Below are 23,730 nucleotides of genomic sequence, written 5' to 3' on the forward strand. Positions count from 1 at the left end.
ATATATTTCATAAATAATTGTCTTCATATCAAGAAAATGCTTGATTCAGACTCCATTTTGGCCCCTAATTCCTTAAATGCTCAAATCACAAATAAAGCTGACACAAAACATTAGATTTGATTGCTTGATTGATAGTGGTTTTACATCTTATGTAAAGGAACAGCCCACACATAGGGACACAAACTTGCAGCAATCCAGTTTTCACTTCTATCTCCTATATGTTACACAATTGTCAAAAATATAAGAAACAAAAGTCCTGTACAATTTAATTATAATCCTAAGAACAGCATCATCAACTTTCAAGTTCAGCATTTATAAAGACTTCCTCTACCTCTTCCACTTCTTTAATTTTGTCCAACAATTTGTCAATAATGTTCATATTTTCCTCCGACATTTTGACAGGATTTAAAGGAACATAGACTGCTTCGCCATATATAACAGTCATATCTTTTGATTCAAGATAATTCTTTACACTACTAACTCGACGTGGCTCACACTGAAACTAAATAGACAATATCTTATGTTAAGTACAGCTCCATCTAAGGATCATGCAAAAGTAGAAATTCAGTAATTCATGCATACTGTAAACCCACTTACTTTAGTGGCTACTTTTATTTACCCTACCAATGCACCTGTCCCATGCTCCCAGTTCTTAGCGGAGTCAGATTTGCTCATTTACTTTTAATTTTATTACTTTGTACCTATTATTTTGGTTATCATAGGTATTTTGTTGTGTGTACCTGTTTTCCATATCTGGTCTTTGTCCCTGAATTACATTCTTTTGATTTCCGCTAGAATCTTAGTTCCTTTAATTACTCTTTTGCATCTAAGATTAGGCCAAAATAAAAATTATCTTAGATTCACATCCCCTCCAAAGCTTTTTTCACTCAAATAGTCAACATTTTTCACCTATATTGATAACAAAAAAATCGCCCACTTGACCCTTATTTTGAAAAATGTTGGTGAGAATCTTAATTTTTTTTTATGATGGCCTTATCAATAGTTATCTTTTCTGATAAGGAATAATTGTGGATATAAATTTCTGTTATTTATCAAATATTTTGGTTCATGGCTTTTAAAAAAATTTATTTGACTTCTTTTAACAGACAATCAAAGACTTCTAATTTGGAAATTTAGTATTCTGTAAGAAATTCACTGAGAGACAAGCATCCAAAATCTTGGATTCCTTGGCCCCATGAACAAGTTCTGACAAAATGTTCATGAAACTGATTGATGCTGAATATATATAGAATATAGAGAGTTGTGTAATTTACCATCACATCATTTTAGCTGTGAAATTGTCTTGTTATCCTCATCTTCAGTCTGTATATGTAATTGTATTTTATTATGTTAACTACATCTCATAAATTGTGTACCAGTATGTAGATTGTTTCTGTTTTAATGTTTAGCCCATGTACAATGTACTAATACAAAAAATATTCTGTGAAAGTATTTTAATTCTTGGATACCAATTTTCATGAATCAGTTAAGAAACACAAATTAGAGCATTCTTGAATTTGTGGTTTTGAGATTTTTTGTATACACATCAATGGAAACTTTCTTTTTGCTTGGAACTAAATTTCGTGGTTAAGCCTATCCACAATAACCAGTAAAATTGGTACCCTACAAACAATAGCACTTTCACAGTACTTTATTAAATCTCTGATTTGTCCTTCTATCTTAATGCTTCAGTGCATTTTCTGCCAATATTCACTGCATTAGGGAGCAACCATTTGATCTTTATGGACGATGGTTAAAAAATAGTTCAAGGATGAACAATACGGTAAATCCAGGACAGGCTAGAGTAATAAAGAAAAAATCTGGTCAGATCTTATATTGAAAAAAAAATATCAAAGATACAAAATTTTATCTTAGCCCCTCAAATAGAAATAAAATGTTTGTTTCCTTTGGCATCACAACTGTATTACCAGTGTGTAAACAAGTTAAAATTACCTGTAACATGTCAACACCATCATCAGTGGTTTCCATGGAGACATCATCTGCTTCTGCTTCAAGGGCCAGTTCAATATGATCATCATGTTCCCTGCTGTCTGTTTCCCCTAGCTCTACATCAATGATGCCCTTTTTCTCAAAGCTGTGCATAATTGATCCATTTGGGACTATACTAGCTCTGAATTAAAACATGTCATAAGCAGTGGCTTTTGACAATTTTTTAACAAGACACAATACACAATAAATTCTTGACAAAAAGATACCTCCCAATAATAATATCAAAACAGGCAATGCATGCGATTTCTTTGTATGTACTATAGCACTCAATTTGGCCTAAAATTTGCACAGCCATAGGTTGCATGGTTTAATGTTATGGGTTGTTGTATTGCCTGAAACAAGTAATGTTATAATTCCACAAGAGAAAATGAAATAATACACATTTAAGTGTAAGTGTTTAAAGTATCAGGCAAAATGGGATAAATCAGAAACATGCATGTGAAAAACCCATCGATCTGACAATGTAATATCACTCAAGAATACTTTCTGTATTAGAAAAGACAATTATTTGATCTCGGCATCATTGGCTTTGCTCAGAAATTTTTCAATAGATGTTGGAAAAATGAGGTTTTTGACCGAGATATCTGCCTTTGAAATGTTAATTTTTAGTGCATTTCAATGAAAATATAACTCAATGCACCAACATGATATGGAAAATATTGTCTTTTTTCCTTGATTCTGATGGTGCTAACAGTTAAATTACACTATCAAAAAGTAATCAAGGGAACTAAGGTTATAGCAGTAATCAAAAGAATGTAATCCAGGGACAAATACCAGACATACACAACAAAAATGACGGTTTTTTTCATACAATGTTTCACCAACTGCCTGATTCTTACATGGACTGACACTTAAGGACAATTAAAGTTCATGTATTTTTCAACATGCATTACTTTAAGCACAACCTAGTTTTCAATTTGGGCAAGTACAAAGCTTATCAACTTAACCAATAGGTTCACAAAATGTTTACATCATATACATGTACAATGTACATGTAATTAGACTGTCATATAGACAATAACAATAAATTATTAGGAGAAAAATAAATTTCAAGGGAAATAACTCAAAAATATATATTTAAAAAAGTAATGACCATACAAAGCTAGAAATTTTGATGAATCAGAAAAAAGAAAAAAGTGATCAATATAAAAAAGTAAAATAATAGGTGCACACTGAAATTATGTGATTAAGAATATGTTAAAGTTTTATTGGATTCCAATCAGCAGTGTCTGAAGTCAGTTGCAGATGAAAACTTGGTATGAACAAGTGACATGCTCACTACATACCTACCGCTATTCAAAGCTGTTTAATCAGGGGGTATAAAAAGTGAAGACACTGATTGGGTAAAAGCAAAATGGTAATATACACACATACAAAAAAAACCAGCAACATGGAACACGAAGTTGCACATGCTGGCATGCTAGGTACATATGCACTCGCATGCTAGGTACATCCCCACTCATACAGAAAGTTAATTTGGGACTGCAACCGAAATTGCTTACAACATATGCCAAATCTGTATAAAGCCTAACCTTTCACCTCATCAAAATCATTAATGGTCTTCCTTGTCAATAAAGCTTCAATTTATGCATTATCATTCATAAAAAGGCAATTTAAATTTATGTGACAGAAACCAGTTTGAAATGGAAGAACAAAAAGACTAAAATGTAAGTAAATTGCCCCAATAGTTTAAAGGAGTTGGACAACGACTTATTAAGGATTGCAGTATATATTTAGCCCAGTCTGATATATAAGTAGAGGTATTCAATGTAAGATTATGAAATAAAAATTACCCAAATTTTTTCACTTTTCCTTGAACATCTTGTCTGGTCCTTCTAGGACTATCTGTAAAAACTTTAATAACTAACATAAGACCAGCCATACCAGTGCATTCATATATTTCTTCTTTAGAATTAGCATTTCTTGATACCTACAAAAAAAAAAAGACTTTTATGATATTATAATATAAAAAAGTGGCAGGTTCAGTGAGCTGGGCAGAGGTAAAGCCTCCAACAAAAATTTGAAAAAATGTACATTTCTTGGGTTTAATCTTGATTTTACACAATTTTTTTACTCTCTAACAATCCTTACATAAGAAAAAAAAATGTACAGTTTTTTTTGCACAAAACGGTTCATTTTCCAAATATTTACCATCCCAAAAAATTTTAAGAGCCATGCTCCGATTATTTTCTGCCCCCGAATACTGAATTTTGAATCAGCCCTTCAACAGAACTACTGTAGATTAAATCATCACATATGATATCTGAGTCAGAAAGTTATGATGGATGCCATAATTTGACCAAAACTATTGCAAAAATATTTTTATTTAATTCAGAGACCCATCCTAACAAAAGTGTAAATTTTTGTAGACCATACAAACAAAAGATGTTTCATAAATTCAAGTTTCTTTCTACCTATTATGGTTTTCAAGGTACTAGCTAAACTGTTATTATTGGAGCCTTTCAGGGCTTGCATTTACACTTGTTGAAGATATTTTGGTGACCACTGAAGGTATTAATTATTTTGGAAGTTATATGCTGCTGCATTGGTTGTGCTTCACCATATCCGACTTTTTTGCCATACATTTACCTTTGGTCCTAGTGAAAAAAAATGTTTATCAATAATACTTACAATCTTATCTATTATTCCTTTAACTGTATCAGTAGGTATATTTTTTTGTTTGGCTGTCTCTATACATTTTGCCAGCTGACTATTTGACTTGGGGTCAGCAGAACCATGTCCTATTAAAACATGTAATAAAAGTGCATTAATGGAACACTGAGTGATACCCTGGTAAATAATGGTAAAAAAGGGGGGATGGCAAAATGTCAAAAATGGCATTACTCAAAAACTTCATTTTAAATTTTGCTGAAAATTGAACTTAATCTGCATTTTATGGTACTAAACAACTTAAAGAATTAAAAAAAAAATAATTGATTTGTTCTCAAGTTATCATACAGATACAGTCAGGGGACTGACAGATAGATGGACATACAGATACAGTCAGGGGACTGACAGACAGATGGACATACAGATACAGTCAGGGGACTGACAGACAGATGGATATGCAAGTTTTTGGAGGGTATAACATAATAACTTGCCACTTTGAGTGACTGGGTATAAAAAAATCAATGTTAAAATTAAAGACAAATGATTTGCGAGAATTTGTTCTGTTTTAAAAAAAAGATTTTTTCTTATCAACTGATCTACTGAAACTTTAAACAAAAATATGATAAATACATGTAACTGTAAAGAGTGAATAACAAAAATATAATTACTAGTACTTGGGGCATAAACTAAATCAGCAATTGATCTAGTAATTATATTTTTGTTATTCACTCTTTACAAATACATGTATTTATCATATTTTTTTTTTAAGTTTGTTGGTACAAGCAATCATATTTTGGTAATTCAGGAGAGCCAATATACTATTTATCATACAGATTTCATATAAAGCTGAATGGAGAGTGCAGAGATTCGTGTTGATAGTACATGTAGTGTTTGTATGAAATGATTAAAGGTTTTTTTTTGCCTTCAAAAACGTATCCCCCCCCTTGTTTAAAAACAATAAGCAATAACTCTCACAAAATTCAATGGATCATAAATCCCTGGTATAATACATGATATTCACAACTATTTATTATGGACATTTTTGCACAAAGTTTCAGGAAATTTGGTGTAAAAGTTTCAGAAAATTTGGTGTAGTAGTTTCAAAGAAGTTGTGCTTACATAAGTGTAATGAAGGGACAGATAAACAAATCTATAGATGGACAAGGTAAAAACAATGTCTCCCTACAACAGTGGAGGAGGGCAGACATAAACTTTCAACAAACTTTATCCAGTGTCTTTGTACAGAAAATACCAACCTCTAATAGCCCCTTTTATTCTCATAACCAGTAATTGTGTTTCCCTAGATCTAGCAGCATCTTTTGCTCCTTTGGTGGCCTTTATATTCTGCCAATGGCTGTGACCTTTCTTCCTTATCTGGTTGTATAATATACTTCTATTGTTTTGACATAAATGTGAGTTAGTGAATGCCTCTTGATTGGTTAACCATGTTGTAAATGGTCGACTTAAGTTTATACTGTCTGTAGACACTAACACAGAACAATTGCCTTGGTGGTGGTTTGTATATAGAGTGGATGTTGTTCTTCGAGGCTGCACTATGCTTAAAAGTCTCTGTAGATTTGCACACAATCTAATGACTTGTTTACCATTCATTATTTTGGCCTGAAAAAAATTAACAATATATTAAATAAAGCTTGAACTTCATTATTACAAACTTCCAAATTTGTAAATTATGCATAATTTCCCAAGAAAAATAGGATATGGTAGTTTTGAAAAAGACCAACCAAATCACTGCATACAAAACCAAATTTGTTGTGTGAAAGTTAAACAATGTAACAACAACTGACTACAAATGTAGTACAAACTGAAATGTGAAACATGTACCTCTACTCATACCAACTCCCCCCCAACCACAAGTTACATGTACATATCAAAGAAATGAAATTCAATGCCATGCCAAATTTAATTTTCCTGCTGACTGGCATATTACCCATATAGAGAATCATTAGGCCAATACTTCTACATCATATGATTTTTTAGACAAATTGTTTTCCAAAAATCTAATGTACAAGTATGTTTAATACAAGTTTGTACATCAAAACTCCAATCTATGGATTTCAGTGTGCAAAAAGTGTGAGAAAGATGTGTAAAGCATTGAAAATCAAAATGCTGAAAAGTTAGCAAGTTACAATTGATTTATCATTAACAATTTAAAGCTTTTTAGTGCCAAATGGCTTGTGTCTAGTACCATAAATTACCTGAAAAAAATAAAGAGAATAGTTTTCAGTGGGTTTTCACGATGCTGGCATTTCAGAATTGTTGTGCTACAAGTTTGACAATTAACTTGATCATGAAAATTCAATTCTGACATTGAACATTCAGTATCGTAGTAATATTTGATTTTTTTTTCATATCAGGAATTATTTTATTATTTAAGTTAAAATCAAATTTTTGACAATTTCATGGATCAAACTCATAAACTCAAGCCCCTGTGATTTACGGCACCCAAATAATTTTTTGCAAAATAATTCATTATTACTGTATGTTAAGTTTGGAAAATTTCACAAGATATGCAAAAGACTATTTAAATTCATGAAAACTATGTTTATTTTTCTAATGTTTATTATTATTTACTTGAGGGTTTGATATCGATTTAAAAAGGATTTTACATTCTGTACTCTACATAGCTTTAATCCCCAGCAAAGACAGGATACAATCCAGAATGAAAAAGAATGTCTCATAAAAAGAATTTTATTTTCATCCAGTAACAAAAATGTCGTCTGATGAAGAAAAAAATTGTCAAAATCTACTAAATGTTTGGTTCCATGCGTTTTAAACAGCAAACATTCGAGATAAGATAGAGCATGAACATTGTTCACTCTTGCTTTGATGTGTTGGCGTTCAAATGAAATATTCAAATTTGTCGTACCGTTTCTTGTTTGAGTAAATTCATTTTAAATGATAGACTAAATAAAGCATTTAATTTGATCTTGTTTCACTTTTGAACAGAAAGTTATCTGTTTCAACAGAACATGTCTTCAGCTTGATTGGACCAACTGCTACAATATGTGTCAATAAAGTCTTCAGTCTTGATTTGTCAATAACAAAATTTGAACATGATATAGATGAACTTATATCCTGAGACAGGAAATTTAACTAAGAGAATGTTATGTATTACACAATGTATTATGTGGGACCTAAAAAAAAAGTAATAGAACAAATGAATGTCTCGGCATGTTTTAATAAGTGCTGCTAAAAATAGGAAAATCTAAGAGTCCTACACAATTCTTTGCAAGACGCTTTGCTCATTTATATATTAAATTTGTTGCAATAAATTTGGAAAGAGAAAGAGTAGATGTACATTTTGTATTATTAGTGACTCAAGCTCATGTAGAAAATGTACATATAAGTAACAGTCAATCATTCAGTCAGCATAATTTTATTTTTTCAAAAATATTTAGGCACTTACATATGTACATGTACCTTAATGGAAAGTAATATTCATCTCAACAAAAGAAAGTAAATATTAAAAAAATGCTTGTATTCATGTATGAAACATCGTATATCACATTTAATTTAAAAATTAATGATTATGAACTATGCCTGTACACCTAGTAAACTTCTCCTTACTTCCCCCTGCTGTCTTTCTAAATGAGATCTAAATGAGAAGTCACTTTTCTCTCTTTTTCTTAAGTAGCTGGAGTACTGTTTCATTATGCAATGAGTACAGACTTTCAGCTGGATATATCACATATTAATGATCAGAAATTAGCAATATAGTATTTGGATACAGGAAAAGCTGGTATGGGTTACACATTAAGCCATTTTGCTATATTTTCTCGCAATGGAGATTTCAGTTACCAAGAATTTTTAAAAATAATTCAAAGTCACCAGCTCATATTCTTTTAAGAGAAGTGAAGTCGCTGTGAAATTTGACCAAAGAAATTAACTCCAGTCCTTCCAGGTAATAAACAACCAATTTTTGCAACAAAGAGAAAACTTCCGCTTAATTTTCATCAGTTCCAAGCAATCCTGTGAAAATGTCACCCCTTCTAGTGACTTGGATAATGGATAAAACCTGCAGAACTTATTTAAATGAAATATATTCAACCTATTGAGTTCAAAATCAAAGGAAAACAATCACAAAAGGTAAGGTACATGTACACTTTGTGTTTCTTGATTAAATACTTAATTTGATGACAACAATTAATTTATTTACTCGATGAGAGACTCTTACAGTGATTTCGATAGTTTTAATTAAAATAAAATTAATAATTGGTAGGTTCAGCTTGGATCACAGTTATGTGTATGAGTGCATGTGGGTCTGAAGTAACACTTTGTTATGATAAGGGCAAAATAAAAATAATTAAGCTAACTGTTATCACTTATAAAAATAATCAGGGAAATTTATTGGATAATTGACTACCATATCAACATGCAGGCATTCATTTATCAATTTAAATTATAACTATCAACTATTTGAAAATAATCCCACTAAACAAAGTACATGTAAACATACATGTACATGCATGTCTGTGCAGGTTGAATTGTGCGTAGCTTTGTATCAATTACATTCAATTAAAGTTACTTATTATGCATGTACATGCACTTATTCATTTGCAAGTATAGAAAATGGAATTACACTATTAAACTTATCTGTTTATTATTAATTAGAATACATGTCCTTGAGATACATCTTCATACATGTATCAATGCGATAAAATATTCTAGCGGTAAAGTATGATTTCTCCCCATTCCAGACTCACTTCTCCCTATCACCCCTGGAAGGGAGAAGTCACTTCTCCTATTCACTGAATCCTAGATTATGTCCAGCTACATACAATTTATTGGAGCATGCACAGAGTCATCAGATATTTCTCAAGTTGACAAAACAAGGTAATGATTAAGTAAACTGTAAAAACCTGGCCACTATCATCGCTGTTTCAAAGGTTTATGAAACTGAACACATGAAAGTACCATATCTCAACTTTAATTTGGTGTTTTAAATATAAAAAAATTTATCTGCTACACTATTGTATTTAGCGTCAAAGTATCAAGTGCGTGGACAACCTGTCTAACTCTGTAAGTTTTTGCACAGGCTCTTGTGTAGCCAGATAATTTTGTCAGGTAGTGGCAACCTGTGCTTAAGGTGTTTGCTTAGTCAAATGACCACCAGAAAAAAAATCAGTTGGATTGACATTGGACATTAGTTGAACGATGATCTTCTAATTATTAAACTTCACACAGGCCTGTGATGTAAGGATCCTGAAATCCACTATAATAAGTGAGCATGATAGAATGTATAGAAATTTGTATAAAAATTCACCATACTGACACTTGAATAACTTTTGTCCACGCATCCAAACAAAACACAACATTGGGATACATTGAAGCTTCATTAATCTAGGCTAGACAAAACATTTCAAGGATGTCTATGTTATTTTTTTTAAAAGCTACTTCCAGTTGGAAGCCCACTAATTACTGATGACAAATTCCTAAACAAACTTTTCAAAATGATAAATGGCATGAAGTCGAATTTGTTGAAAAGGGAATCTGATACTTTTACTTCGGACTTTGCTGGCACTGAAGGCCATTGTCTTCTTCGTATTATTTCCAAACGAGCCGTGTGGCCACTGATTTGGCCAATGTAGACCCATCAGTTCATTTGACAACGAATGTGTTATTCACATGTAAGTTGTAACGCTGTATAGTTCTATGACATTCCCTCGTGGACAAAAAATGGGTTAATTCAGCATATCGTCTATTGTGTGTTTTTGCCTTTTTTCAAAATAAGCGAAAAAAAAAACAATAATAACAAGCCATTTAAACAACGTGTTTTACAAATTTAGAACTTTCACCTTGAGTCGAGTTCTTCAATGTGGAGGATGAAAATCTTTATAAGGTAATTTTAGAACGCATTGGGAGAAGTTACGTATTAAATCCGTATTGTGGGGAACTAGTCGAAAACGTGAGGATTTAAACACAATGACATGAATATATTTGTTATGAAATTGAACTAAAATGAAAAAGAAGCAGCATTTGTTCTACCATTAGTTGCCCTTGGACTTGCATTTGCTGTTAACGAATCGTATTCCAGACAGCATTCATACGATGAGCCAACATTTGCCCAACCAAGTCATTTACGTTGGACCAATTTTGAATGTCCAATGTTGGCCCAATGTTGTGAGTGCAGTTGGACAAACGTTGGACCAACGTAATGCCGACATTTGTGGCAAGCCAAAGTAGACAAAAACTCATATTTTTCAATATTAAAAAATATGATTTTTTGATCTTAGAAATTGATTTGTTGATATTAGAAATTTAATATCAGAACAAGATTTTTTTATATTAAGAAATCATTTTTAATATAAAAAATCATTTTCTAATATTAGAATCTCGTTGAATTTTTATTATTAGAAAATGAATTTTGATATTAAAAATCCATTTCTTAATATAAGAAATTTACTTTCTAATATTAAAAATTCAATTTCTAGTATTGAAAATTCAATTTCTAGTATTGAAAATTCAATTTCTAATATTAAAAAAAATCAATTTTTAATGTTTAAAATTCAGTTTTTTATATTAAAAATTACCAGATTTTTTAATATTAAAATGTTAACCAGCGTAAGACTGATAATGATATTTCAATTTTTAATTTAAAAAAAATCATTTTCTTATATTGAAAAATGATTTTCTAATATTAGCAATTCATTTTTTAATATTAGAAAATCATTTTTTAATATAAAAAATTGGGTTTTAGTCTACTTTGGCTTGACTTAAACATTAAACCAGCGACTGCCCAACTTAATTTGACCAAAGTTGGGTCAATATTGGCAAGTGAACCCAATTAAATGGTGCGATGATGCATTACTAAAACAGAGTTATGCTATTTGTTGCAATTAAATATGTCACAGGGTGCTAATGTTAAGAGGATGTCCATGCAAAACAAGACACTGGGTGTCACATGACAAATATTGATTTCAATTGTTTTTCATCTATTTCATACCACAAATGCATTCTTTCTGAAAGTTAAAAAATGGTTTTTGATTAACTGAAACGGTTAAAGAGAAATGGACTACATAGAAAGCATTCATTGAAATTCATTGAAAATTGGAGATAACTCTTTCATTTTGTGCAAAATTTGGTTGCTCTCTTCAGGAACTGTAAAATGATTTTCTGACCCATCCATTGTCCATTAAAAAAAAATCTTTGTACTATTTGACTTATATCGGAACAAGAAAATCACTGGGATAAAATTTACTATGTGCCATTCATATAATTGGAACTGCCTGGTTTCTGAATGGACAGTCTGTTGATCAATCATTAATACGATATTTTTCAAACTCCCACTCAAGTTATCATACGTATTTATCATGTTAAATATTCCAAGACAAGCTGGTTACATTTAAATTATTCATCAAATTAATAATAATAATAATAATAATAATAAAAATAATAATATGATATTAGCAGATAAAACAAGGATTGGTTTATCAGATGGTGAAAATTTGCATCTTTTTGCATTTAAGGATTAGTCTTTGTAAGAACCATGCGTAATCTGACAAATGTGAATATATCGCAAAATGTATAATTACTCATTCCAATCTGTCTGCTCTTATAGAAGATAAGCAACATTGAAAATCAAACAGAATCTACAGTATTTGAGTGTTATGTACAGAATTATCACCCTTAATTTTGAAATCTTCAGTGCATTCCATATAATTTTTGTCTCCTAAGAACACGGGTTATATGAAAAACGTAATGTTAATTTCTTTTAATTACTATGGCAATTCAAACAAAATATCAAAAATAAAAATGTGTAGGCTTTTCGCCCATGAATCACATTTTGTATGATTCTTAGCTGGAGTGATACTTAATAGAAAAATATAATGTCTGTTACTGTGTCATGTCTAGGAAGCTATTTGATTGAAAATATTTATACAGTTGTTCAAATTTAAAGAAATTACTGTTTTGGAAAAAAGTATTGTGTAAATAGTGTATTATGCTATCAGTTCCAGAACATCATAAGTGGGTGATAATTACGTACATTATCATTATAATTATCATGAATAAAATTTAGCTACTACATTACGTTTTGAGTTATTAAGTTCTTAATATTTTAAACATGTATTTAACAAAATTTGTGGAAAGAGCCAACAAAACTTAATAAAAAGTAGTTATATATATTTTTTTGTGTGTCCAAACGTTGGGCCAACATTTAGCCAACGTTAAAGAAAAATATTCATTTAATTTGCTTTTTGTAAATTTTTTGTAAACTATTTGTTTCTTTGATACAGGGTACGTAAGTCTCGTTATGTGACTCCGTGGTTTAACGAGAATGGACATTTTTCATTTATAGGGGACTGAGTTCAGTATTAAAAGGAAAACATCTTTTTGTGAAACAGTACCGATAAAAACGACACGTTTGCATATCTACATAATAAAAGTATTAAGTAGAGCATAAAATACAAGATATTGCATTGTAATACAGCACTTCGAGATCCCGGAAGTAAACAATTAACTGCAGTCCAGTCCTCGGTTTTTAATACGCTCTACATCGGAAATTCCGGTAAGGAAAATGAAATTAGAACGAGACTTTTAGACCCCAAGAAATATTAATTAATATATCTTAGTAGCACATAGAATATTCATGTATGAAGTGAAACTAAACGCTTAAATCTTGGTGAAAGAAAACGAATTGGGACAACGTTGGGCAACCATGGTATCTCGGTTAAGTTAAAAAACAATAGTTGCTTGCTATGTCCGGATTTGCTTTCTCGTTTCACTTTCCTTGAAGTCGCATATATCTTTTATATCAAGATATAACAATATTATATAATGGCTAGAGTTACCTCTCTTTGTCAGTAATCACTATGTTTTGATTCTTTCAATTTAAATGGATAAATGAAAGATGAGGGATTAAAAACAAAATTTGATTTTAAAAGATTTACTTATATCGAATTCTCCTTCTGTGAATCCTGTATTAGATAATATGACAAGACATATAGAGCTCTCAACCTGAACGCACTAACTACATAGGGTAACTGTGAGTCAACGCGTTTATTTTAGGAACACAAACTATTCGATCCAATGTTGTTCACATGTACATGATCAAATTCGATAGAATTAAGTTTCTTTGACAACATATTTCTCAGATTTTTTACACTAGTGTATATATCAGTTTTCTAACATTAATGCGATTGTTTCTTTAAGTGATTCGTAATAAAATGGAGACTAAAGATATTCTACGCTGGGATAATTACATGAGTGTAGTATTTGTATTGAAGTTAACAGTTGAAGGTTTGAATGACTACGTATCTGAAACCTTAACAGCCATTCACACTCAAATATACAAAAAATTATCAATAGGGAGTTGCTCAATGAATTGCAGAAAAAAAATATGGAAGGAAGTTTTCAAAATGGCGTTCTTCATGTTCTAACTGGAAGTATGAGCTTGAACGACTAAACAAATGCCAACGAGGATATATTCAGTGGGAAAAATAAACTCTATAGATATACCAAGATCGACCGAGGAAATGGCTAAAGATTTTGTACAGAATTTTCATCATTATTCTAGACAAGGACTGTTAACTGATTTAGGATTTCTTCTGTCTCTTTTTACCAACATGACTACTTTTAATAATGCTGTTGGTGATCAGCTGATAGTCAAAATACAAATAATAAGAAATCAAAACATTGCCCATAACTATACAACCGCATTGCACGATGCAGATAAAGACCAAAGTATTCTTGCTCTTCTCTCACTGTTACACGTTCGTGATATCTTTAACACTAATAGTTCCAGCAATGCGGTTTTAAAATTGGAAGAAATAGGGCACTGCCCAAAACACCAGACATATTCTTCCAGCAGTTGCATGAACTCGTGATTTCTGTATTTAAAGATATTATTAAAATAATACCACTGCAAGATTTGATTGTTCACACACACTTCCAGAAACGCTATGGAGATAAGAGACTTATGATTGAAAACCTTAAGCAATGTAATGAAGATGTTAAACTGAATACCAGGATTAAACGCGGGGTTTTCTGGAATAATGTTGGTATCAGTTTTACATGGACATCGGTAGCGTCATTAATAGTGTTTTTTATGTATCATGCGTTGAACTTCTACAATAAGTGTGTACCAGATTTCCCAGACGTCACTGATAACAACAAAGGTATTCTTTTCTTTCATAATTTTTTAAATCTTCAACACTGATTTACACCATTTTATATCCAAAATGAATTGAAAGGATAAGGCAGCAGGTAAAGTCTGTGTAAACACTCTCCCGGTCATTAAGGTATACAATATACATTTGTATTTACACTATGCATGTAGTCGGAGGACCTTTTTCAGCACCAATAATTTTGGCTAACAATATCATGTTTTCTTTCAAGGGGAAGCTGAAGTAGTAGAGAGGTCTTAGTAATGTAATTTTGTTTCTAATTTCTTAGTTTAGGGAAAAAATAACCGTAATGATAGAACTTAATTTGTGCTTTCGTAGCACTTCATTTATACTCTCAACTTAAAAAAAAGTATTATCTTATCTTGTGATTTTAATTCCAATTTATACACTTGAGTTATCTTGTTCTTCACCGAGCTTGATTTGTTCTATTGATATACTGTCAATGTATGACATTCCGTCGAAAATTAGTTCTTCTATCGAAGTATACATGTACAATGTAGAAGCACTAATATGCGTCCGTCTTGAAGTGAATTAATAAATATCTATTATCTCTAATCAATCTCAATATTGTGTTAATAACATAAGTTAATAACAAAATCACCGACCTCATCTTCACAAATTGGAGGAACAAATTAAATAATGAATAATGGACAAGTCAAGAATAAATCGAACAAATGAAAATAGCCACTTTATACGTTTATCGTGACTTGGTTCAGGTATTTCAAATTGATATGGTGAGTTTAACAACAAGGTTTTATGGCTATCCCAACGCCCCGCTTGCATTGCGGCCATACGAGATCTGGCGTGGGTTTGTGTAGTGTACAAAAAATATAAATAAGTTAAAACATGGTCAACCCAGTGTTAAAGCAATCTACATGTGTGGTGAAAAGCACACTTGTTATTGTCTCGTTGTTACAGAGTTATATGTGAAAAGATCGTTATATCAATAAAAAAAACAATGAAGAGATCACCGTCTTGTATCCTTGGTTATAAGTCACATGACAAGAGCATGATGGCGTTTAAAGTGCAAGTGTTGTCCGGCCAGTTCTCCAGGGAGAAATAAACCACATCAAATCGTTAGGTTCCAATATTTATTACAGTTATATGGATAAACAAAAAGACCCTGCAATAACAATACATAAATTCATAAGACTTGGGTAAAGAAAGATAACCCTGATAGCATAGATAAATTCTATCAGTCAATTAATTAAAATAATGTAGTTATGATATAATAACATTACACCTTCTATGGTAGTTCTCATATGATTTTTCTTTGAAAAATGTATTTGTCTGTTGCGCATGAATCTCATGTATAATATTCCACATCTATATATGTTTTAAACACAATGACATGCAAAAATTAATAAAGCATGAAATGTCTAAATAAGCAACAAAAATCAGTTAAAAATAAGCTAAATAGTTACTGACTGAAAGCCAAATATTACCAAGCAAGCAAATAATATTAGTTAAGCAAACTTCATAAAATGTAACACTTCCTAACCTCACACTTAGGTGCAAAGGTCAGATTCCCAGTATATCAATCATTACAATACGCTGTGCAATAACATCAGCAGTGTCACGGTTACATCTGAATACAAAATTATAATAACTATTGTGCTTCAAAATACGCACAATTACATGTAACGCATAACACAAATAAAACACTTACTAAATCAACTTTATAAAATTTATGTTTTATCAAAATAATAATATTTTGATCATTTAGACTTTACATGTATTACTGATTCATATGATCTCATTTATCATTTTATTTAACTTTATTCTTATATTATTTTACTGTTTTATAAGTTTATAAGTCAGTCATCCATTCATTCAGCTCAAATCACTCAAAACGTTATTTTTGGGACAATTAGCCAGATTATTACTAATAAATACCTTTTAAAGTAGAAGAAGTCAATAATGGTGACATAGACATAAAGTAGACAATCAGACTTCCATCAAAATTAACATTCCAAGATATTCCAATAGTTTTTACTGAGTTACAAAAATGTCTGCCATCTGAGATTTTAAATGTATAGAGAGTGACAACAAGAACAAAAGGATTTCCCTCCAAAAGTGCATGTAACTTTCTACCAATTAAATATTCAATAATCCAACTAATCAATATCACTGAAATTCCAAATAAGGCAACAATCCAGGGTCATATTCATGAACTTAGGTCATATACTTATTTTAAATATAAAAACAAGGTAACTGACTGATTTTATTTCTGAATGAGTTCTGATTGTTCAATAATTAAAAAAATCAAGTCAAATTATGATTTTCAAATAATATTTTATTAATAAATCTCTCATCTTAAATCATGGAAATTCTGAAAATAAAATTATCTGTATATTCATTATAAAATTCACTCTTCCACATACTCCCCCCATCTGGAAAATTACGTCCCGTCATTTCACGACGGAGAATGTGAAGAGGATTCCAAAATCTTGAGAATAGTTCTTCCTGCCTCAGACTGTAATCCCACCATAAATGGTGAACCTGACAAGGAACTGATGCATCGCACCCTCCTTTCCTAATCAGATGATGGTGTCTGGATAGATCTGGCCATGTCGAATTCACCAGACCTGTAGCGAAGAGGAACTCTTTGCTCTCTGGTGGAACGACGAAGAACTGGTTGGTCGGTGTCATCATCTGAACTAGGAATCTCTGCTTCGTCAGGTTGATGATCCTTTTTGCGACTCCTATTTGGTGAAGCGCTTCTTGGTGGTACAGGTGAAACTTCCTCTGAAATACTCAGAGTACTCTCAGAAGACTGGGCGTCCCCATGAGCATCATCTGCATCCTGGTTATCCTCATCAGCATCTTGGGTTGGTAAATCTCCAGTGATGGATGAACCACTGCTACCAGTCTCTATGCTGACTACTCTTCCTCCCCATTCTGACTCCTCTTCAGATTCCACTAAGTTGTCAGTCTGGTTTGGAACCAGTTCTTTCTCCGTCTTCTTGGCAGGTCTTTGTCTCGGTCTTGGTTTTCTGGGAAGCGGTGTTGGTGTGTCGCTGATGAAGCCAATCGGTAACAGGAGGTTACGGTGGAGCGTCCTCGTAAGTCCTTGTCCATTCTCCTTATTGACCTTGAACACTGGTATGTCTTTGTTCGGTTGGCTCAACACTGTGTAGGGTTCATGTTCCTATCTGTCTGTTAGCTTCTGTTTTCCCTGAAAGTTAACATCTTTAACTAACACGCGGTCTCATGTCTAGTTGAGTTGTAAGCAAATAAGGCAACAATCCAGGGTCATATTCATGAACTTAGGTCATATATATACTTAATTTAAATATAAAAATATAAACACAAGGTAACTGACTGATTTTATTTTTGAATGAGTTCTGATTGTTCAATAATTTAAAAAATCAAGTCAAATTATGATTTTCAAATAATATTTTATTAATAAATCTCTCATCTTAAATCATGGAAATTCTGAAAATAAAATTATCTGTATATTCATTATAAAATTCACTCTTCCACACAAGCTCTATTATATTTTATTATATGCAGGAAGTTGGTAAATTGCCGCACAATTTTGTGGTTCCTGTTTGTAACAAAACATCTTAAAATGAAAATTTCCTCAGATCGTGAGCTTTTCTCACATATTGAATACACGATCTATTGTTTGCGACAATTTCTATTTTAAGGTTGTCTGAGCATGCGTTTCGAGTCTGATTGGAGAAATGACTTGGACTTTGATTCCTATATTGAAGAACTGCGGAATGAAAGTTCGATCGAAAGAACATGGCTACAACCCATTTTAAAACATGAGCTAAATAATACAGAAAAGGGCATTTTTTGTAACTGCAGATATGGGATTTGGAAAGTCTTCGATAGTTTCAAACTTCTTTGCGCACAAAAGAACAGCGTTTGGTATGACATGAGGTCATCTGTCCTTGCGTATCACATATGTAGACATGACGTCATAAGCTCAACTAAACCAGGTGTATTTATCAAAAACCTTGTTGGACAAGTCGTTACACACATTCCGGAACTAGGAAATTCAATTTTATCGGACGATGGAGCACTTGATTTTTTGTTAAGTGGAAGGTGTAGAGAGGCCCCAATTGCTTGTGTAGAATTTTCATTTTTGTCTCTGCTTAAACAATTATGGGGTAATCGGACATATATTATTGTCATTGATGCAGTTGATGAATGCTTAACACCTGACTTATTTAATATGGTCGAATTTCTCCAAAGAAAAATACCCTTCTTTCCTCAAACTATAAAGTTTATTTTAACAAGCAGGAATAGTAATCAGATTGTTGAAAGATTTGAAATGTTAAAAATTTCAGATTTGACAAAATATAAAGACGAGAATTTGCAAGATATTCGACGTTATATAATGGAACGAATTGATTTAGATCGTAATGATATAATTCGTTTGATAGATAGATCTGATGGAAATTTTCTACAAGTCAAACTCTTTATTAATCACTGTATTAAAACTAATTCATGCATGTATGAGCATGTACCGTACACACTAGAACAAGTTTATCTACTTAATCTACAAAAAAAATTTGGTACAAAGAAGGTTTCAGTAATGAGTTGCATGACTTCTTTGCTATTATCTGTTCCACTCCTCATCCTATATCTGAAGACACAATACTCGAAATAGCTGAGTATAACGACGAAAGAGAAAATTCAAAAAATTCTCGGCTGATATCTTTTCAACACAAATCATTCATGTAGTTTCTAACGAAACCGACAAGACGACACAGGAAGTTTTTTTTTATTGATGTACGAAATGGGCATATGTTATTTGCGTCTTACGGTTTAAAATCAACTGATCAATCAAGATTCATATCAAGACCACAAGAAATAGTCCGTACGGAACTAAGAAATGTTACAATACCAGAAGAAATCACCCAAGTGATAATTAATAAATCCCATAATTGTGATTCAGCGTTACATGCTGCATCAGAGGCCAACCATTTTGAAATTGTTAAATTGATAGTGAAAACTTCGACAGAAACTCTTAAATTGTACTGCTCTCAATGGCTCAACTCCGATTATGTCAGCAATCAAAACTAACAACAAACTATTGTTCAAATATCTGCATAAAGCTGGGTCTAATTTACAACATAGATGCAGACAAAATATGTTTGAAGTTACAGTTGCGTCATTGCATGACGCTCTACAAGGTACTGATTCCTTTTGCCCAAATGGAGCAGGCATTGGACACTTATTAGCAATATTCAATCAGAAGGATAGGAAAGGACTTACTCCTCTACATTATGCTTTCTGCCGAATCAGCATTGACATTATAACCTATCTAGCATCAAAAAATAAATTAGATTTAATGTCCAAATCCTATAATGGATCAACCCCATTACACAGTGCAACAACTTGTAGGTCTACAGTGGTGTTTTATGGATTCCATTTTAACCAAAACACAACTTTTGATATTATGAAAAGAGTGTTTGATAAAGAGAATGGTTCTGTTCTACAATATTACTTTTTAAATAAGATCAGTGATGAAGATATTATAGACTCGGGATCACATCCTTTTTTTTTAATATGACTCCTACTTTATGAATTTGCTAATGCTGACGAAAGAAGCTAAACACGATTTATTCCACACCGACATATATGGTAGAAAATTTCTCCATTATGCAGCCTTCTCTGGAAATTATTTGGCAGTTATTACAAGCATGAACTATGTTGGAATCAAGATTCCATGATTTACTGTTTACAAAAGACATAGATGGAAAAAAATCCTATTGAACTCGCTTTTTGTTCAATGGCAGATTACAACGAATTTCAACCATTCAAATTGCCATTTAACTGTACTCTTACTGAGATGTTTTTAACATCGTGCCATAATAACGGCATTGTTATCTCCACGCTAATTAGTTATTCTGGTCTTGTCTTGTCATTAAATCTAAATTTTCATTTGAAAATTTCAATGTAACAGATTTAATTCTTACATCAATAGGCAAGTCAAGGCTGTATCCTATACTTTTTCTGATGACATATGCAAATGAAGAATTTTTATCTGCTATTTCGAATAATTATATAACATATCTTATAGAATCGAGGACACCCTATCTAGGGGAGATCATGCTAGATATAGATGGCGCATTAAGATGTGATGGACAAAAAATTCCACTTCATAATATTGTCCAAAATCAGAGAAACAAATTTTGGAGATTTTCCTCCTTTTGGTTTTTAGATCCTTTATTTACAAAATATACTGGGATATATCTGAATACATGTTTTGATAGTCAAGGATTCAATTTACTTCACCGAGCCGTATTGGGAGGACATCCTGATGCAGTTAAATATTTTCTAAGCAAAAGCATGGACGTTCTTACATTGTCAAAGAATAATCCGACCATCTTATCCATGTCAATTACTTCTGCTCCCTTTACAAGAAACGGGACAATTCCACTATGTATCACGAACTGTTTTCGATATCAGGCTTTCACAATAATTCATCCGAAGAAAAATAGTACGTGTGTTATTGCTGAAAAAGCTAGTATTAATTTTGATGAAACTGCAACCATTATTTTGGAACAAATGAAAATGGTGCAACATTTAAAAACTGCTGATGTATTGAAACTATTGTGTAACAATGGACAAAGGAAATTCGGATTGATCCATTTAGCGGCAGCAAAAGGAATGCTTATATTTCTCCAAAAAAGCAACACAGGTTTTTGGTAGAAGCATTATTATGTGTCGAGACTACTATGTTATAACTGCTTCACATCTGGCCAATTTGTACAACCAACGCCACGTTCTTCGTTGGATGGCTAAATTGAATATGTTCGTAGATAAAACTTGTCCCACATTCCAACTTATTTGACAACTACTCATCTAAAAAAAGGTATAAATGGGATTGCCATATACAGTATAGATACACATCTGAAGCATTGGCCAAAAGACAAATTTCTAAATGTGCATCGGTTGATAGACATCAATCAATGTATTTAAAAACCCAACTTGAGAATAGTTACCATCAGTTGTTATACAACAATTTATTTGAAATTAATATCAGATGTTTTCTCGAACAGTTTCGAAATGATAAGATGTCACAAAAAGAAAAATATATATAATGTACTATCAATTTTTTTTTTTTAAAAAGAAGCAAAATACCCAACATGTCTATGATATATATCAGACGATCTTGCTGTTTGGCTTGAATGATAAACAATTTTTATACCACCAATTGCTAAACAAATTTAACCTTACATGGGCATCTGAAAAAACATACCTACCAAAGAAATTTGTACGTAAACTTCATTTTGCAGTTTTTGGAAATATGTATCAACATTTTAAAGTGTTAAGATTGGAATCAGATCTCCAGAAGGTTTGGATAAAGTATTGTTTATTTCATACTAAAGGAGATAAATTTGTAGCGAAAACTTTGAAAGGATACGAAGTAGCTAACATGGATGGACTTAATTACAGCTGGAGAATGGAGAGATTCATATTAGAAATTCTTGAATATAATGCCCAGAATGAAAGTATACAATATCGGATGGATACCGCTGCCTTTTTTTGAATGTTTTTTTTTGTAAATTGATTAGCAAGACAACAGATAAAAAAATAAATTTGGAAGCAATGGAGAGTGTTCCTGAATGAAATTTACGTTGTCACCTGCCATCTAGATATTATGTGAAAACAAATCTTGAGTTTATATCTAAGCTGAAACCTGGGAATAGAAATAAGTACAGACATTTGATTGTTGAGCTTGAAATTAAAACCAGAAGAGTAATACAACGGATTGACAACATTCCTAAAGATGGAAATGTAGACACTCGTGCCGATGAACTATTCCCGAATTGTATCACTACGATGATTATTTCTTGCAGTACAGATACTCACGTTTGTATTCAGAGAACACGCATTTGATATCGTTTAGAAACTTTCTACAGTTTTTGCTTGATACAATAGAAAGTCTTTTTTCTCACGAATATCATATATAAGAAACACGTACGTTATGTCAGAGATATAATACCTATTTTAGATTGTGTTAACATATGATGTTCATTTATACTTTTTTCTTTAATTTGATGCAATGTATTGGTCGTTATCATTGTTATTTTGTTATGTGCGCATATCAACCCCAACGTTTCCGGTAAATTAACACTGGTTTTTGTCATAAACAAGTTATGATTCATTTGATATACGACAACCTTACCTCATTGACCCCGTCCAACTCATTTTGGGGGAAGTAGAAAATCAATATTTTTGTTACTAAGTTACAAAGTAACTAAAATAATACATACAAAGTAACAAAAGTAAATGAGCACCTCGGACTCCACTAAAAACTGGGAGCATGGACCAGGTGCACCGATAGGGTAAGCGTCCTCTGCTTTTCTAGAAAAGAACAAACACCCTGTTGCTCATAAAAAGTCGTCTTGGGTAGACGAAACATTGCCATTCCGAATTACTTGAGTTTGAAAAAAGATTTCAAGGTGGGATAATTCAAATAAGCACAAATCCCAAAACATTGCTTTAATGTGAAATAATAATACAAAGACGGTATACATACACAATGTAGCAAACCGAATACAATATATAAAATAAAAAAAAACTGAAGATAAGAAAAAGAAAACGTCATACACACAAAAAAAAAAAAACAATTAAAAGGGACATAATTCGTAAAGTAGATTATGGAATTCTTAGTAGGGCCATCTTTCATCTATTGGTCATTATATCTTTTAAAAGAAAGAGGGCAATAAAAGGGAGATAAATTCTATTAAGGATGATGAAATCCGTCACCTTCACATTGAATGAACTCAGCTGTTTTCAACCGCCATGACATTACAACAGATTTAGGTTTAAACTTTATGTATAACAATTACGAGACTATAGTTTTAATTTAATTTAATTTAATTTAATTTAATTTCACGCCCATTTTAAGTCGCTTATATTGTTAGCGACGTCTTGCACTCGTAATTTCAGTACTTAATATTCGCATATGATTTGCATAAATATGTAGTTATACGCC

General features: G+C 31.9%; 1 protein-coding gene and 2 pseudogenes across 2 annotated transcripts; 2 read left to right on the plus strand and 1 right to left on the minus strand.

The window, feature by feature from the left end:
• Positions 1–249: 249 nt before the first annotated feature.
• LOC148602393 (uncharacterized) lies at positions 250–10,161 on the minus strand. The gene is made up of 6 exons (XM_088552798.1): positions 10,139–10,161; positions 5,877–6,240; positions 4,642–4,751; positions 3,804–3,940; positions 1,954–2,131; positions 250–502 (listed from the first exon to the last, which is right to left on the minus strand). The coding sequence occupies exons 2-6, from the start codon at positions 6,229–6,231 to the stop codon at positions 293–295; spliced, it is 990 nt and encodes a 329-aa protein (XP_088408924.1). The 5' UTR covers positions 6,232–6,240; positions 10,139–10,161; the 3' UTR covers positions 250–292.
• A 2,981-nt stretch (positions 10,162–13,142) lies between these two features.
• Positions 13,143–14,614, plus strand: LOC148602394 (uncharacterized; annotated as a pseudogene).
• LOC148602395 (uncharacterized) lies at positions 14,459–21,959 on the plus strand (annotated as a pseudogene). The gene is made up of 2 exons (XR_015916654.1): positions 14,459–14,756; positions 18,419–21,959. The product of XR_015916654.1 is annotated as an uncharacterized LOC148602395 (transcript).
• The last annotated feature ends 1,771 nt before the right edge of the window (positions 21,960–23,730 follow it).

Source organism: Perna viridis, chromosome 11 (genome assembly GCF_037379345.1).
Source record: "Perna viridis isolate PV_CMFRI_1.1 ecotype Kerala chromosome 11, ASM3737934v1, whole genome shotgun sequence".
In the NCBI taxonomy this organism is placed as follows: domain Eukaryota; kingdom Metazoa; phylum Mollusca; class Bivalvia; order Mytilida; family Mytilidae; genus Perna; species Perna viridis.

What these genes read in the sequence shown, in the direction of transcription:
- LOC148602393 (XM_088552798.1), bottom strand. Translation starts at nt 6,231, where the DNA reads ATGAATGGTAAACAAGTCATTAGATTGTGTGCAAATCTACAGAGACTT. An exon ending in GGAAAAGTGAAAAAATTTGG is followed by an intron (nt 2,132 to 3,803) that starts GTAATTTTTATT and finishes GTTTTAATTCAG; the next exon opens with AGCTAGTATAGTCCCAAATG. An exon ending in ATGGTGTTGACATGTTACAG is followed by an intron (nt 503 to 1,953) that starts GTAATTTTAACT and finishes TTGTCTATTTAG; the next exon opens with TTTCAGTGTGAGCCACGTCG.